This window comes from Varroa jacobsoni, unplaced genomic scaffold (assembly GCF_002532875.2).
Source record: "Varroa jacobsoni isolate VJ856 unplaced genomic scaffold, vjacob_1.0 contig01544, whole genome shotgun sequence".
In the NCBI taxonomy this organism is placed as follows: Eukaryota; Metazoa; Arthropoda; class Arachnida; order Mesostigmata; family Varroidae; genus Varroa; species Varroa jacobsoni.
Window position 1 is genome coordinate 62,563 of NW_019214653.1, and position 17,601 is coordinate 80,163.

Consider the following 17,601-nt stretch of genomic DNA (forward strand, 5'->3'; position numbering starts at 1 on the left):
AAATTATGACATGTTGCTAATTATCTAGGAGCTAGCGGGTAGTTACTTGGTAAATGGATGACTGTTTCGAACTCGATTTGCCCTTCAAAGATACTTAAGAATATCCACTTCATCCACTGTAGATGTTTTAATTTCCATTTGATCTGAGAAGAAGGAAAATAATTTTTTAATTAGTCAATTTCAATCAAGTTGAGAGGCTTTTCCTTTTTGGAGGGGAAATGATTTTATCGGTACACGTAGACGTCAATGTATTTGGCTTATTAATAGGTAAACAGTCATTGAAATAGACAGTTTGGGCCACGTGGTAGGTATGTTGCATTTATGAAATGACCCAGTAGTAAATCGGCATTTCCTAGATATTATAGACGAAGTGTCAGTCCATTTTGGAAGTTCATGAACTGCAGTGAAGTGCGACGTAATGCGCAGGATACTTCGCTTATTCATTTGCATGCACTTCATAAAGCGTTGTACTTTGAGTCAGTCCGGTTGTTCTCCACTCGATCTTAAAAAGGGTTCAATAGTATTAATAACTGATTAGATAAAGTTGTATTTTTTATTCCGCATCGCGTTCCTGTTACCCGCCATTCTGCAATTCGTGGCGATGTTTCGCTTTAACCGTTTAGGTGACGTACGGTACATAGCTTGAAGCAACCAGAAGCCCAATTAAAAAACAGGCATACATGATATAAAGGATATGAACGCAAAATGTAGGGTACAATCTGAGTAGCTAAAGGCTTCTCAGAAAAAAAACTTTCAGAAAAAAGCAAAAGTCAGAAGGAACTTCCTCATACATCCACTCTCATCCGGTTTATAGAGACGAGTTTAGAGACTTGCAATGCGTTCCTATCTGTTGTAGCAGCGGAAGGAGTCAGAACCTAATATCGCAGAGCTCTTAAGCCCAATATTATCCTTCTTTTAGGTACAAAGCTTCCTTTAGAGGAAAATCATAAACTGGATAAATGTAAGAACAATGGAAGAAGGTAGAAGTCCCAAAACAAACAATGCTTACGTACCTCTTATTACGGTGTTATACGCATAAAATGAAATAGATTGCACCTGCGTGACTGATGTTCAATGGTTTAACGAAATACCTTCAAGGGTGCTTAATTAAAATAGATCTGAATATGCCTTCAAGTGAGCTCTCTTTAGCGTTCAGGCCGGCCAGGCCCGAAGTGATAAAATTCGGGGGGCAGTTGTTTCGCTTATGACCACCTTTGAACTGGGTGGCCAAGCGGAACACTTTTCTTCTAAGACGATTTTTACTTTGTCACAAGGATCAATAGTGACCTAGTTAGCAATTGTGGTCTCTAACGAAACATTCATGACTGTCATGTAATGTACTAAAACGCTCACAACTAATGAGAGTAGTATTTTTTATTGCATTTAATATGTAACGACCATCCATTGTATTATATTGCCTTTGTGGAGGATAAAGCGACGAAGCAGAGTGTACCGGTGTGTTTCTCATATAATCCGCCCGAGTGCGCATAAGTAGAGCTGTGATGAGAACCATCGTAAAACTGACTCGAAGCGTAAAGCATTGAAAGGATCTACAGCTTATGTTATCTTCTGTCGAAACAAGGAAATCGATGGATTGAGAAAATTAAATTGCCGGACAACCAATGCTGGTTAATGTGCAAATGGTAAGTGCGCCCTTTCATTGTTTCCTATGTGAGAAAGACTGTTAAAAAAAAATTTATCTGAAAGTTTTAAAATTAAAAGTTTATCAGATTTATCTGTGAACATTTGTTTCCTATTTCATTGAGAAAGACGCAAGATTTCCGCTTGCAAAAAAACCAGGCGGTTGAAAGTCTAAAAGTAAATAGTCGCTTTCGTTATGCCATTACACGAGGAATATATAACGACAGCGTTGTAAATCGTTCATAGGGAGAAGCACTTAGCAAAAATAAATATATAAGAGATACTAACTGTTATGATTGTCCGTCTTATATTTAGGTGCATGACGTGACAAAGCTGTATAGTTCAAACACAGTGACTACTTTGGCGCATTTTTTTCATTTAATTTTGTAAGCAAAAAAAAAAAAAGACAAGCTGAATCAGGTACAGGGTATGGAACACCGGTAGTACAAGCTCCTCAGAGTGTAATCTACGGAGCAATTAAAGGATAATTATATTATACTTTTTGTCTACCATGTTTACATGAAACCAGTGTACGTCACCTAATATGACGCGGCTAAACATTTCTGTATATTGTATCATTGTGGATTGTTTCCACCTGCAGACGGTAGTTGCCCACGTCTCATAGAGCAGTTTGCTTCAATGTTAAAGAGATTGTTGATGCTTACGTTGGCACACATTAGTTCATAGAGTGTCGCATAAGGGAAGTCATGCGATTTCTATATGGGGCATTTCTGGAGCTTGTGTACAAAAAGCTCGCATCGTAAATTCGATGCCAAAATCATTGATCGAAGTTAATGCTGGCCACGTGCTTCGTATCCTGCTAGAATTCCAAAGGCAACATAGGTGATCAATTAAAGCTATCGTAGGGAATATCTCTTCGTTATTGCTACGTACCCACACAGGGTGTGCGTCTCGTATTTACAAGGTTACCGCTGCCTGCCTGCCTGCCTGCCTCAAAACTTGTTGCAATGAAAGGGGTTCAATCTTTGTTTTATGCCACGCTTTTGGTACAGTTGTATTTGACAACTTACTTCATCTCGCCGAGACCAGGGATCATGTCGTGGCTTTCGACACTGCGTCACTATGCCATATCGTTCGACGTTGGAGTTGATCTTGTTGACGCTACGAAGCTAACAAAAAAATTCCCGAGCCAAAGGCTTAAGTGGAATAACTTAACTAACTAATTTACTAAGCATATTAGCCAATGTGTTCTACTAATTGGCGGGCAACTACTCTGCACACCAATACCCCTCCATGACACTTGGGGGTTAGATACTTCGGGGTTAGCAACAATTGTGTCCGTCTGTTTATTCATATATGATAATATTGATCCTTTTTCTATTCATAGATCATTGTCACTTAGCATGCTTACTGTGATAACTATATGGAACTGTCAATAATGAAACTATTGCTGCTGCGGCATCAGCGATGCAATACTCGGTGCAGGCAATGCCTTCAAATACTTATTTCCAGGCCATTTTTATTACAAGCTTATTTCACCTACATCATTTTTTTCATTTTTTCGTAGACATTTTTCGTGAACGACGGAAAGGCCTCTTCGCGGTACAGTGATCGGCTTGTTTTAAAGTTCCAGAAGTTTGGATAGTGATTTCGTAGTGCACCCGATATAATACATTAGCGATTTCTGTAGAATTTATTTGAACAGTGCCTTTGTTGTTAATTAATTAATTAAGGCAATGAATTGAAAATCGATGCTTTCTTGAAACAGCACCCTACCGTTTAAAGAGTCGATCTTCGTTAGTTCTGGAGCTAGGTAGTAACAGAACTTTGCCCATTATTAAGGTTAAAATTAATTGAAATAGGCTTCCCGTATAAATTCTTGGCCTGTCTGTATGTTCTAAAGTGTATCTTTCGTTTACGAGACATGAATAAATTACACTCGTAATTTAAGAAAAGAAATATTGCCAGTTACGCTTTACCAATTGCTCAACCTTGCTATGGATACTAGAATGCGAAATTAGGAAAAAACCTCTAGAAAAAAAGCGACAACCTGGCCATCAGTAATTTATCCTAAGTGAAAGGCTCGCGCGAAGAAATGCTTTTTCGACTCTCATTTTTTTGGTGTTGCACCTATGTTTGCCATCCGATTCTCAGCACGACACCGCAATGGGGCAACGCAATGGTTTCAATGGAGAGGTCAGCTTTTCAGTGACTGTCTATATTTGTGGCGAATATAAAACTCAAATATTTACACTTCATATCTTACCACATACATATATATATATATATAGATCGGTACCATATACCGTTTTACTGCATGGTCATTTATTAGGAAAGTATTCATCATGTGTTGCGCAAGTCTCAGCACGACTACTAATGATAAGCCAAGTAGACACCTTCACTGTCTGAGGTTTTGTCTAATAATCATTTAGCACGCTACGGATCCTCTTATGGCTATCCTATTCTGACAATGGTAACGTTTGTGTATCTTATCCGCACGCGTTCCTCACAGACCCCCTGCAATTAGGGCGATACACTAATTGTTCTATATGAATATGTTGGTAACATTCGCTTATTTCATCGGGGGCATATATTGCCCTGCGATGATAGTTTATAATTAATAAGTTAAACGAATGCGAGTATCTAACAAATCACTTGTTTGTTACGTGATATAGGTTGGAATATACGGAGTTAGAATCAAATGAGGCTTTAATACTTTTCATCTATTCCCTACCTGTAATTTTTCGTGCGGCGAGAAGGTGGCGCGTGTATTGCTTAAATCCTTAAAACATCTTCAAGTTCGCAGTCAGCCTCAGAAACGTTAACTTACTTACGTGACTGCCATAAATGTCTATTTGACTCAAGTTAATGATTTAGATCCTATGGTAATTGTTATTCTGCGACGTGGCAGTTTTTTTGTACTTGTTTTTGCTCTTGCACGATAGCGGATAATTTTGTCATCAACGTTGAGCTAAAATAAAACCGGTCGTGTTATCAGTTTAAGATTTCATTTTCAAAAAACTAATATTTGTTATATTATTTTCTATTAAATATTTATTTTTATCCACGATGTATAACCTATGTAGTATTATGTTAAATCTAAATAACAAAATGTTCATCTAAATCAGACAGCCGTATGCTAGGCGCTATAACTGTTAAATTATTGAAATTATAAGATAGTGTTTTTCAAATTGGCGGTAGTATGCCGCATTGTTCCCAGAGGAAGCGGTCAAAATTTGGCAGGCACATACGTGTTTCCATTGGCTTTGAAAATGCCGATAACCTCATTAAGAATCTCGCAGAGACTCTTGAAACCGTCAGTTGCTGGCACCTTATAGCATGACGTCACTTATTACTTAAACTACTAGGAAAATGTGCTTGATGACGAGCACGTAGCTTTCCTGTTAGGTAACGTAATTTAAGCGTATACGTTTTTTTGAGCTGAATACTATCTAGAGCATAGCCTGCTGCTAACCTTAAAGTAAATAGAATGTTCAATAAAGCGCAGTCACAAATTGCTTTTCCAGGTCTTCAGGGGTAATTGTGTCTGGTTTTCCGTAAGGAAAGCTAAAGGGAAGTATTCTGTTTCCTGCAACATCACAGTGCAACAAAGTACGAACCGACTCCTATAGAGATTATGCGTTTTAGTAAATCATTTTTTTTTTTTTCTTAATAAAAAGGAATCATTAACGAAGTGATGCCTATATTTACTGTTGACACAACAATTTAACATATGAAGATAACAGGATACAGTTTGCACAAAGAACTAACGGCTCTTTTGGACTAAGTTCTTGCTCTTGATCTGCCACTATTCAAGAATACATACTTCACAGTGGGTATTGGTGATACCTATGAGATTTTATATTGACAAAAGTACTATACACAAAAGCTGATAACAGCTCGCAGCAAAAGACAGTGGTCGGACGTTTGTCTTCGAAAGGTGATAGAATCCTGTACTGCCTGTACTCGTCTGTTACGTGTTAGATAAGCAGACGTCGGAAAGTAGACCGTTCATAGAACGTCTTTGTCATAGGAAAATGAAAACTGAGCAACTATCGCTATCTGCCGTATCTCGTGCGACTAGTGCGCATATATTTTCCGCTTTAAGGCTAGGATTCACTTACCAGACAGGCAGCAATAGGAAAGAACAAGGTGTTTGATCAGACACAAAATTGTTTGATACGTAACGTAGTAGTTTGTTATAGTACTAAAAAGTGAGCAATAACTTTTTTTGTAACAAGCTAACGGATTTGATTGACTTGTCTACGCCATTAGCGCTGTTCACCCAGAACCCCAGTGAATGTCGACATCAAATCACCTCAAACTGATCTGACTGACAAAAACTACTGTATACTATTGAAGTTAGTATGTTTTTTTTTTTTCATAATAACGATGCAGCGGGATTGAGTGAAGTAAACGTATCGTTTTGTTGATTATGAGTCATCTAAAAGACGACTAGACGCTGAACTGATTGGGGCATGTAATGTGTTTAGTGAAAAACATTGATAATTCTTGTTGGGGCTACGTAGCAGGTACGTTGACGTAGAAACGGAAGATGTAAATTGGCAATTTACGGTTTCAAGAATTAGTCTGCACAAACCTAAGCTTAGGCAAGGACGGACAACAGAGCAACACGAATAATAACATGAATGAGTAAACTGTATACACCTTTATCAGGTAGACCGCAAAAGCTATTATATTCTCGTAAACAATTCCGGAAAGATCATAAACGATGCTTTTTCAGGTGAATAGATACTAGGCCACGCACCGCGCGCCTAATTATAATTCACTGCCATAGCTTGGAATAGCTTCACATCTGTAGAACTGTACGTCTACTTCCGCGAACTTACCTTCCTAAGTTGCGAGAGGTTCGTTAAAAGCAGGTGTAGGCGGAAAGTCAAGGTGTCGTTTCTCTGAGTAAAAGTATTTCTACGGGAAGGTACACTATTTTTTTGCCGTGCAGACGAGGTTAACTTAAGATAGGTAGGTAGGTAGGTCCGGGCGTCTTAGTTTCTTCAGGTGTGTAATTTCTATGCCATAGGCAACCGATGGGCTGTTATAGGGTGAGAAGCTAGAGCGCGATTTCTGATGACAGACATTGCTATCATCGTTTCCCCGCACCCTTTTAGGTAATGTGGAATGAAAAGCTCCGCCGTTAAACAAAAAGTATATAAAAGAAGCAATCTAATCCTATTATCAGGCAAACGACCAGTTTCTAGCAATTTTAGTGCCACGCCACTGAGTTAGCAAGTCAAAGCTCTTATTGCCTTTAAAGTCCTTAAAGACAATTTTAGTGCCTCTGGCCACTGGGCAGTAAAACTTGAAAGGAAAGGGGTTTTCCTCGAGCGCTCACCGATACCCTCTCTGGTCCGGGCCGCTAATAGATGAATGCAGTATGTACGGGCCTGTTTTTTTTCTAATCATCTATGACTTTTAAGTTCGTTGATTAGTTCAGCTTATTTTCAGATCGGTTCTGTCTGAAAAATGTCCGAAAATAACTTGTTTCGCATCGAAACGAACGCGATCCATGCTGGACAAAACCCGAAAAACTGGAACTCAAATCCTGTCATACCGCCGATTTCTCTTGCAACCACTTTTCAACAGTTTGCGCCAGGTGAACACGCGGTAAGAAAACGAAAAGCACATAAATAGACAACAATTTGTATGCCAAATACATGGCACATGATTGATACGTTTTTCGTCATATTGTTTATTTTACTATTTGCTGATAAAATAGTTTGTTTCCCGATAACTTGATTTTCTTTTTTTAATGATTTCGAATATGACTATTTATATACAAAGATATCCTTTAGGCTTCGCGTAGAGTCCTTCGAGCGAACGTGGTTAATGCTTAACATTTATTTTATGCATTGATTGAGTACACACTTTTTTAATTAAGTTGTTCATAGCAGAAATCGTGCGTTCGTTTCAATTTTCGCTAGATACTGCCAAAAGCTTGGTTAAGGTAGCAGCCGAAAGAAGGGTCGGTTAATACCCTGTTACATGAATCAATCGGGGAACTATCACACTAACATATGATTTTATTACAGGGTTACAAGTATGCCCGTTCTGGAAACCCTAGTCGAACTTGTCTCGAAACTTGTATCGCCTCACTAGAGAAAGCCAAATTTGCGCTGTGTTACTCTTCGGGTATGGCGGCAGTGGACAACGTCCTTCATCTCGTGAATGCTGGGGATCATATCGTGGCCTTTGATGACCTCTACGGTGGCGTGACCCGTATACTACGTCACTGCGCGGTGCCACATGGCCTTGAAGTAGATTTTGTTGATGCTACTGATGCCGATAACGTCTCTAAGGCGCTCAAGTCTAACACAAAAGTACGTTACACAAAGTATTGAATTTGAAATTGCATCATACTTATAATAGTCATGGGATTTATATATTCTTACTGTCGCATTGCGCTTGCGGATATATAGTACATTTTGTGTTATGATTTTCTTCCCGTCCCGCTGTAATACAACATTTTGCTACATTTGTTCAGGCTGTACTTACATTTACAATATTTGTTATGTTTTCAAGAATGTGACATCTTTGTATCGTTTTCGACTTTTAGCTAATTTGGGTGGAATCGCCGTCTAATCCAATGATGAAAATTGTCGATATCGCTGCCGTGTCCGTCGTAGTCAAGAAAGGGGCGCCGGAAGCAATACTCGTCATGGACAACTCCTTCATGAGCCCTTACTTTCAGGTAAAACAGGACCGATATCCTAACAAACCCTAATAAAGCATATCTTACTTAGCAAATAAAATCTACAATAGTTTCCTCTGTCCTTTGCACGTGTCCAGGCCTATTAATTGGTGATAACAATGTCCCATCTTTCGTGTTCAACCGCTTTTAATTAGGGATCACTTTATCAACGCAAAATTACTATGACGCGTATTGACACTAATTGATAATGAGTTTCTACAGGATATGTGCACATTCTGGTACAATACCTCTCATCGTTTGTTTCATTCCCGTAAGTAGGTTAGGTTAGGTTAGGCCTCAGCTACAAATAGCTGAGAAAAAAACTTCCTATTAGGACAATCAGAAGACAAGTTACCCGATTTTTGCTTTTAAGTCGGTGCTAATGGGAACGTGTACTACATTGATATAAATGACATATGCATATGGCTAAACTTTTATTTGTGTTTTACTAATATTCAATTGAAAGAGAAAAAAAAGTGAGACACAGAGAAAAGAAAGTTCTAACTTCTGAATGTTAAATAATTTCAGAATCCATTAGCTCTAGGCGCTGATGTCGTGATGCACTCGGTTACGAAATATATTAACGGGCACTCCGACGCTCTAATGGGCTGTATCATAACCAATCGAGAAGATATCCATGAACGCTTGCGGTTCCTTCAGAACGCTATTGGTGCAGTGCCTTCACCTTTTGACTGTTTTCTTGTCAATCGTGGCATCAAGACGCTAGCGGTGCGTATGGAGAGACACCAGGAAAACGGGTTGAAAATTGCCCGTTTTCTCGAAAGTAATCCTCAAGTACAAAAGGTTGGTGCTCTCCAAGTGATGAACTTAGATGGCTTATTCCAAGGTAAAAGTTGTGCTATTCGGAGATACTCAACACGTAATTAATACTTGTTTTATTTAATTGGTGACATCACATGTATATACAATTCGTGAAGATTTGGTAGCTAAGCTGGGGCTTTATCGCCGACCGGTAAATTAAACTCATTCTGATTAAAAATTCAGGTACTGCATCCAGGACTTCCCTCACACCCGCAGCATGAAACGGCCAAAAAACAGTGTAGCGGCTTCAGTGGAATGCTCAGCTTTTATATAAAGGTATTTTAGTTGAAGGTCATTCTTTGATAACACATAAATCTTTGGATAATACAATCGATTTCGGATCAAAATTGTTATTTCTTGTTGTTGATTTAGGGTGGTGAGAAGGAATCACGTGCTTTCCTCACGTCGCTGAAAATATTCTCCATCGCTGAGAGTCTGGGAGCTGTTGAATCTCTCGCTTCATTACCGTATGTCTTGTCTTTCTTTTGGCTTAATTCATTACTGTTCATGTTAAACTTAGTTGACTAGCTACATACGATAATATCGGCCGGCCTTGACTGAGCCGACAGAATTGTTAATCAGCCACGTTTTGTCTCACTCAGTGAAACACGGGTTAACCTATCAGTACCTAGGTATCACTATTTTTGAGCTCCCGTTGTGTTACAATAGATGGCAATATTCCGTATAAAATGTATCCAGTGAATAGCTCTATAAGCTAGCAATAATCAAATGTTAAATGCTTTGCTCCACTTCGAGTTACGCTGGCACAGACGGGGCAACGACGTGCTACATGCAAGAGATTAAACAAACGTTGTATATCAAGTAGGGCCAACTTATTAAGCAACTGCATTCTAGGGTGCCTTCGCTCTACTTTACGACCTACATCTTTTTCCGTAAACATCAAATGAACCAAGTCGTATAATGTTTCGTTCTCTGAACACGGCATTTCCTCGCAGGTCGAAAATGACCCATGCGTTGCTGCCTGAGGAGCAAAGGGCACGATTAGGTATGACCAACAACCTGATCCGTCTCTCAATTGGCCTAGAGAATGTCGACGACCTGGTGGAAGATCTCGATCAGGCTCTCAAAGTTGTAAGTAATCCATGCTTATCGCATACTATCGATCGGAATTGTTACTTTATTGATTATTGCTACATGTAATTGGCTCAGGTCTGTTTCTTTTGAAAACAAAAAAATTGGTCAGCTTTTTTTAAGTTAAGTTTTTAAACTTAATCATCATTAAGCTTTTAGAGCTGACCAATTACCTGCTGATCCATGCGGATAGAGGAATTCCAAATACTTCTCAATATTACGATTTATATCGTTTAGTGGACGAACGCGTTTGGTTAAGGTGGGTTAAAAAGTAACGGCAGCAGTATTACTGAAATCTGTTTTGATCTTTCAGGCTGCGAAGGTGTAGCAAGTTCGAATATGAGCGATCGGACACCACACGTTACTGCAGTGCGCGATTTTTCCCACTCGTAGTTTCAGCCTTGATTGATTTTCATCATAAATAAACAAATCATTAAACATCTATTCAACATATTGCGTCTTACACATTGAACACTTATAATATATCTACGCTTCACAAAGCAGATTTTGGTTCTATAACGTAATTTCTTTGATGGCGCTGCTGAAATAATATTTCTAATTAGTGTGACAAGATAGCAAACAACTGCGTGTATTGGCCCAAACGGCAGCCTAATCTACCTTTTCCTGTGAAATGTGCTATATGTACCTCGTAGCTAATCATTATCTTAGGTTTTCTTTAACGATATGAATATTCAGGCAAACGCTCGAAAAATATTCGGTAGGGGTTTCAAAAGAACGTCTATAGATGGCGCATGATTTTATTCAATGCTAATAACAACAGTTTTTTTTTTAACACTGGAATAAAATAATTTTTCTAATGTGATAATCAGAATGGTTAATTTACGATCTGATGATAAATATCAGGATATCTTGTGCTGCAATTTAAGAACAATATATTTGTCTTATGAATTGCGGGAATATTCAAGTTTTTTAGACATGGCTGTAACTTTAGCAATTTCGAATATGGGTACCTGTTAGCCAATTACAGACTAATACCAGGTGAAGTGTGTAGCTAGCAAATGTTTGATTGCTATCATATATAAATGATACTGACACCTGCAATCCTTTACGAGAGGAATCTGCTAATGTAAAAGATGAATTGTATCTACGAGGAGAACACGGTCTGTTGTTTACTGTTTAGAAGTAAAAGGCTTTAAAATCATCGAGTGTTATTAGAGAGGCATTAGATGACCAATAAACCGTCCGAATTAGAGAAACAATAACAATATATTTTTTATAAAGTTACAAAAATATAATATAGTTATTCTATTATTAAAGTTAATTAATAACAAGAAATAATCAAAAACGTGTAACTTTTGTCTTAGCATTACGCCTAACGCTTATTCTTGGAAAACGTTACCGAACTAAATAGTGACGTGTAATCATTTAGGCCAAGTTTCAACGAATGCCTTGCAGGCGTTTTAACTGTCAAGTTACCAGGTTCGGTGCTGCGATAGCGTTTAGAGTTAAATTTGTTAATAAGAAGCTAGTCGATACAACGTTCGTAGCCACCACAATCAAAGCCTTGACGAAAAAAAAACAATGCACGCAATATTAGCCGGTGCAGTAAAATGATTAACTCAAATTGAAAGCAGGCCTTATGATTATAATTTTGTTTTTCTCTTTTAAAATACCTGGCTATTTATTCTAGGGGAATCCCGTCTAGCACTACGTCGATTTCTGATTATTTTGTAAATCCTATAGTAGACTCGCTACTTTCGAGCAATCAGCTCATGTGTATGCGTTTTCATTTCTGTTTCGTGGAGGCCATGCTTCTTCCATTGTGGCATCCCAGCAAATTGATTCATTCTTGAATTGCGTAATAATAGTCTCTACGGAAAGAGCAGCGAAGAGAGATTGCCGTAGACGGCCCTTCGTAAGCAGACCTCTGTATAAAGATCTTCGACAGTGAGGATTGCCATTCAAGTGTGAGTAGATGTAGCAAAAAGTGATTTGGGCACTGCTGCTTACCCTCCCGCGTTTCTCAATAGGTAGGGCCAGAAAAATCAGACATCAATACTGTAGTACTATATCTTGTTAGTTAGTTAGTTGCAGTCGAGCGGAACTCATATGGATGTATCAAGGCTAACTTCCCTTGCCTCGTGCATTCGTCGCATGACAGAGCGCAGTCTTCTAATATTATTCCACATTATCTTCTCGTGGCTAGCTCCTGTCTACTTTCAGCGTATGTTTGATCCATAAAGGTAAGATTACTCACTCAGTTTTTCAGCAGCGATGCTTGAAGATAGCATACATGGTGTAATATATGATATTGAGTATGCTTAATAAATAATTTCGGTACAACGGAGAAATTGCAAGCCTAAACTCCGAAAAAAAGATGACGACCGGCATGACGCTGCATGCATAACTGACGATCATAAGATTCTATTGTCCCAGGTATGTGTAGTCGTAGTAAAATGTAACTAGATTCGCTTACTAATAAGCAGACTGTCAAGCCAAGATCGACACAAAAACACTCGCCAAGTTTTTTTAAAAATTCTTTACAAAAAAAAAAAAAGGTAGATTTGAGTAAAAAAAAACTATTGTTTTTAACCCATTGCACTAATTTGTCACATATCTTAGCGGACCCTTAGTACACATTAATGGAAGTTTTAATGGAAAGCCGACTATGATTAGATGAAATACTTTTACAATACAATACAAAGTAACGTTTGTTACAGCGTCTGCCATAGAGTTTTCCTAAACCACTTAGCTTTCTCTCACAATAATCTTCTCTGCACTAGTAAACTGTTCTGTTCGCTCTAAATTCTGCTGTTTCTTGTCATCGGCATACGAGAGCTAACCGGTAGGTCCTGAGGTAAGAGCGTCACGATCCTTTCCTTGCGACGATGGAGATCCCGTGGATTTGTGCATCCGTCTTCCTTTTGGCGTATGTGGTGCTCGTCCTCGGAATAACGGATGGCAGCGCTATGGATGGAGGCGATAGTTCTGCGACGGATCCAGTTAACACCGAGACTGCCACGAATGACAAGCGGTTAAATAACAGAATTAATTTCGTCACCGAAAACACTTCCATAGACAATTTGACAGAAGTTAAGCTCGAACTACCTGAATTAGTTATGAATCGAACGGTCGCTATTCTTATGAGATTCATGGATCAGGACACTCGTGGAAGATTTGAGTCTAAGGAAATACGGCAGGTTAGTCGAACTTTTTTTTTTTGCACTATAGAATTTTATGAGCTGATCTAGCGTAAGATAATTATATTCACAAATCCAAAAAAAGCTAAATTCTGCAAAAAGTCTGATCTAGATAATAGGAGACTACGGAAAATATTGAGACGCGTTGAACAAGAACCGTACAGCATCGGTTGTCTATCTGTTATAGATATCTTAGTGAACGGAACATTCTGGCCCACTTTACCTATCAACAAAATATTAACTCGATCTGTATTCATAAGATCGTCCACTATTGATAATCAACAGAACTTTGAGAAGAAATGCTATAGAGACATGCGAACTATAGATATAATAAGAGACTATTTTTCACCGTATTAAATAGTGTGAAATTGAGTTTATATCACGCGGCACATTTTTGATTCAAAGGCGTAATAAACAAAAGAGGCAAATAATTAAAAAGGCAGAAGAGAAGAATCATTTTGACCCGTACAGCTTGGCGTTCAGCGAAACGCTATGATACATTTTATCTATAATATGAAGCCAGTGCACACTATACAGTTTTATTGTGTGACAACTGAGTTTTTCGTAGTTGTAGAATGAGTACACTCATATTGCGGCGCTCGGACGTTCGGCTTTCATTCAATATATGGAAATTTTATTGTTGATTGACAAAATTTCCGTACGCTCACTAGAAACAAGGTCGCTATACAAGGGGCACGATCAAAGGAAAGGTCCGCAGTTTACGTCGTTGCGTGTGCACGTACGTGTCGGCTATGTCTACACTATTTGAGCTAACAACTCATTTTAATCATACTCTTGTTAATGCTTACTATTAGTTGAACTTTTAGTTCTCGCTAGAAAACATTGATCGATCTTTCCTGCATTATAGCTAGCACGAGCCTAGAGTTTTTGTTGGAGGAACAATTGCGGTAAAGTGGGCTTGAGTATCAACATCCACCTCTACAGATGTATACGATGAATTATGCAATAAAACCTAAAATATCACTGTTACCGCCGCCCCCTCTCTAAATAATCAAAAGGTTGTTTTTTTCCTTCTCTGCAGACAAACTATATGAGAAGTAATACCAAACGCAGGTAAAACCGAAACAAATTTTTGAATGATAAAAAAAATCAATGCCACCAGCTATGAATACAGTGATTCTAAAAGGTGAATGTTACACATTGGGCAATTTTAATTATGGTTCGTTTCTACAGTTGCTACTACGTATTTGACGTTAGCTAACTTTGAAGTTCGAAACTATTTGAAATCGCTAATTAGAACTTACCCTGTTAGTGTATTTTGCTGTGGTCAATAATTTTAGCGAAATCCGTATCTTTCCTAAATAGCATCTAATATGAATCAGTGACCCTCCATTTATTTACATTACTTTTGCTTAATTTCTGTTGCGTACAGCTAGCCTTAAACACTAAGGTACCCTGCTTGATGAAGACACTGCGCGACATCGATCAAGTCGTTTTAAATGATACGCTTATTATCCTAGAGAGGCATGTAAGCTGTGTTCAGGAAGTCCTTGACAGCCCTGGAGGAATCAATGATACCACAGAATTTCAAGCGTTTTGCAGCAGAGATGACGAACAAATTGACAAAGCTGTACGTATGGCAAATGAATATTATAGATAATTTCTCAAACTACTAGGCTGTTACAAACGAATCCGGTGGACTTTGAAATTGAACGATTTTTTAATTAGCTGAACTGGAGTGGTCTTGTATTTTTTGTCAGAGGTATTCTCCTTTATTTTTTACACACTGTCCCAATGCTATAGCAACTTTTGGATAGCGATTACCACCAATTCGCGTACGACATATGACATTTTTCTATAGCGTATCGTAGTAAATCGATATTGGGGTATGCTTGCTGGGGGCCCCGCTATTACACAGGCTACGATTAGGAGAGTAAGCGAGTAGACATAAATGTTGAATATTCTTTTAGTTAGTCTATAAATTAGTTCAGGCATGACAATATGAGGTCTAGCGTTGTTATCAAGTAACTAGACTGCGTGCTTTTGATGTCTTGAGTCCCTTGAGTTGGTTCATTTTTGGCGAGTCTCCCTTAGTAGTATATGCCATTAATATCTATTAATTATATTATCTATTAATAATACTACTACTATATTCCGTCCGAACCTATTTAACGCTGTTGTTGTATTCGATGTCTTTCTAGGGGAACGCCATTCTATTGCCTACTTGCTTTCTATCTCGTGGTCGAGACTGAATTTTACCTCGCCTATGGCGATCGTATGCTTAAGGCAAATTTTTGTTGTTCCACAAATTACCCGTGGAATCCACTGCACGCATTTCCAAGTGTCCTGGAGTCAATCTACAGAGGCTCATTTTTTGCTCTGTTTCCGCTTATTCGGCGTTGAATCTACAACTCTGTAGCACGTTACATGTTAAATTCCAGTTTTCACTGATAAAGAACCCTTAGACTCAAGCTCTGCTTTCGCGAAAAATCTCCTTGGTCCCGGTAATTCGTTCTTGTCCTTTGGTTTCCAACCTCTGCGCACCTCCTCGCTGATCTTCCCCAGTCCAATCATCGTTCTTGAAACGTTTATGCCTTCATCAACTCCCGATGCATTCCCACGGCGCGGTGTCCTTCGAAAGAAAAAATTTAACGATCAAACGTTGATTGTCGAAACTAAAATAGGTTATTCTTTTGAACTTACGTCTCCAGATGTAAACTCAACCGGTCCTCACATACGAGTTACTGACAGACTGGGGTGTTTACCAGCCAAGTCTCATCTGCTAGCAACACGTAATTCGAGAATTAACCAGTTTTAAAGTTTGCCGGATTTGCTTATGACATTTTATTACGTGTAACTTCTGCATCGCTTCCATGCCAAACGGAAGAAGGCAATCTTACCGGCAAATAATGAAAAAAATTGCATTGTAACTTGGGGTGCTACGTTTTTTGTTGTCCAAAGCAAAAGCCAGTAAGCTTGAGTAGAAAAAATGGCGTACACCTCTCAATAAAGACAGCACTCCTAATGTGTCAAAATGCAGTTTTTTTTTTGTATTGTATATTTGTGTGCATGAACGAAGAATTACATGTTTCTGCCCACACATCGTTACTTTTTGCACCTTCAATATGACTTTACGTCCTTAGAAAGAATGATCAACATGAAACGATTAGATTCAATGCTGACATTTTGTTTCTATGTAGCGATTAATCTGCTTGAAAAATACAATTAAAATAATAAATACCACGTTGTAAAATCAATTCATTTCACAAATATAAAAGCATCAAAAAAAACATATATATATATATATATATTTTTTTTTTTTTTAATTTTTTTTTTAATATATATATATCCAATGTACTGTGGCAGAATGTGATTATTCATTTTGTATTTGCAGGTAGTTGATGCATTCAAGACATGCCATGTATTTATTGGTCCCAGATAACGTACCTCCGCAATATAACAGAATTTGAAATAAAATAGATGTCTCCAAAACTTGAAACGTTTTTTTTAAATAACTAGTTTAGTTGTGGTTAATTTAATAATCTGTTTATAGTGAACATAAAACGATTATTTTTATTTTCAGATATATACGCATTTAAGGACACAAGAGTATATCTCTAGCATAAAAGATTACGATGTAAAGATTAACATTAAGATAACTTTCTAATCTCATAACTAATTCTTAAATGGCCCGTAACAAAGTACATATTTAATAAATAAAATGAAAAACATTTTAATTTGAAGGTGAAGCAAAGCTTTGCCAATACTATCTCAGAAGGCCAAGGACGAAACACTGAAAACCATCGGTATCGTAGATATGAAGTGAAAAGCATCCTAGTCGGGCGAATACTGAAAGGTGTTTCGTTTACTTTCGAAATCCAACAGTACGGGAAGGTTTTTCCAAACAAGAAATTTAAAGAGCATACGTACATACACAGTTCCATTGAGCCTGATTTAAATTACCAGCAGCCTTTACTTAATTTTTAGCTTGGATTTTGGTTCAAATTTTTTTTTCGGTTTTTTGGTGTTCCTTCTATAATTACGCCATTTTATTTGGGTGATTTAATTCCATGGAATCATCCTCCATGGTAATATGAAACAGTTACAATGGTTTATATAGGAACAATAGAACGAAAAGATAAATCGTCGAATAGCATAAAGCTCATCAAGAATTTACTAAGCTTTAAACGAACATCGGAAAGATATATATATATATATATTATATATTTTTTATACATTTTAATAACATATTAT

The 17,601-nt window shown here is 37.9% G+C and overlaps 1 protein-coding gene and 1 long non-coding RNA gene across 5 annotated transcripts; one reads left to right on the top strand and one right to left on the bottom strand.

Annotated features, from left to right (window-relative positions):
- Positions 1-58: 58 nt before the first annotated feature.
- On the bottom strand, positions 59-6,765 carry LOC147751899 (uncharacterized). The gene is made up of 3 exons (XR_015315602.1): positions 6,453-6,765; positions 4,337-4,573; positions 59-143 (listed from the first exon to the last, which is right to left on the bottom strand). It is a non-coding gene; the product is annotated as an uncharacterized LOC147751899 (long non-coding RNA).
- LOC111272075 (putative cystathionine gamma-lyase 2) lies at positions 1,529-16,839 on the top strand. Of its 4 annotated transcripts, none has more exons than XM_022853260.2 (12): positions 1,529-1,643; positions 7,069-7,227; positions 7,653-7,940; positions 8,177-8,311; positions 8,840-9,115; positions 9,317-9,409; positions 9,506-9,600; positions 10,090-10,225; positions 10,539-12,429; positions 13,023-13,386; positions 14,780-14,977; positions 16,742-16,839. In XM_022853260.2, exons 2-9 carry the CDS (start codon positions 7,087-7,089, stop codon positions 10,551-10,553), a joined length of 1,179 nt encoding a protein of 392 aa, XP_022708995.1. In that variant the 5' UTR covers positions 1,529-1,643; positions 7,069-7,086; the 3' UTR covers positions 10,554-12,429; positions 13,023-13,386; positions 14,780-14,977; positions 16,742-16,839. The 4 variants fall into 4 exon arrangements, with proteins under 4 accessions (XP_022708995.1, XP_086829277.1, XP_086829278.1 ...); XM_086973151.1 differs by lacking the exon at positions 1,529-1,643 and having other exon boundaries at positions 6,959-7,227; positions 10,539-12,216; positions 12,348-12,429; XM_086973152.1 differs by lacking the exon at positions 1,529-1,643 and having other exon boundaries at positions 6,959-7,227; positions 13,036-13,386.
- The last annotated feature ends 762 nt before the right edge of the window (positions 16,840-17,601 follow it).

What these genes read in the sequence shown, in the direction of transcription:
- LOC111272075 (XM_022853260.2), top strand. Translation starts at nt 7,087, where the DNA reads ATGTCCGAAAATAACTTGTTTCGCATCGAAACGAACGCGATCCATGCT. An exon ending in TTGCGCCAGGTGAACACGCG is followed by an intron (nt 7,228 to 7,652) that starts GTAAGAAAACGA and finishes ATTTTATTACAG; the next exon opens with GGTTACAAGTATGCCCGTTC. An exon ending in GTAATCCTCAAGTACAAAAG is followed by an intron (nt 9,116 to 9,316) that starts GTTGGTGCTCTC and finishes TTAAAAATTCAG; the next exon opens with GTACTGCATCCAGGACTTCC.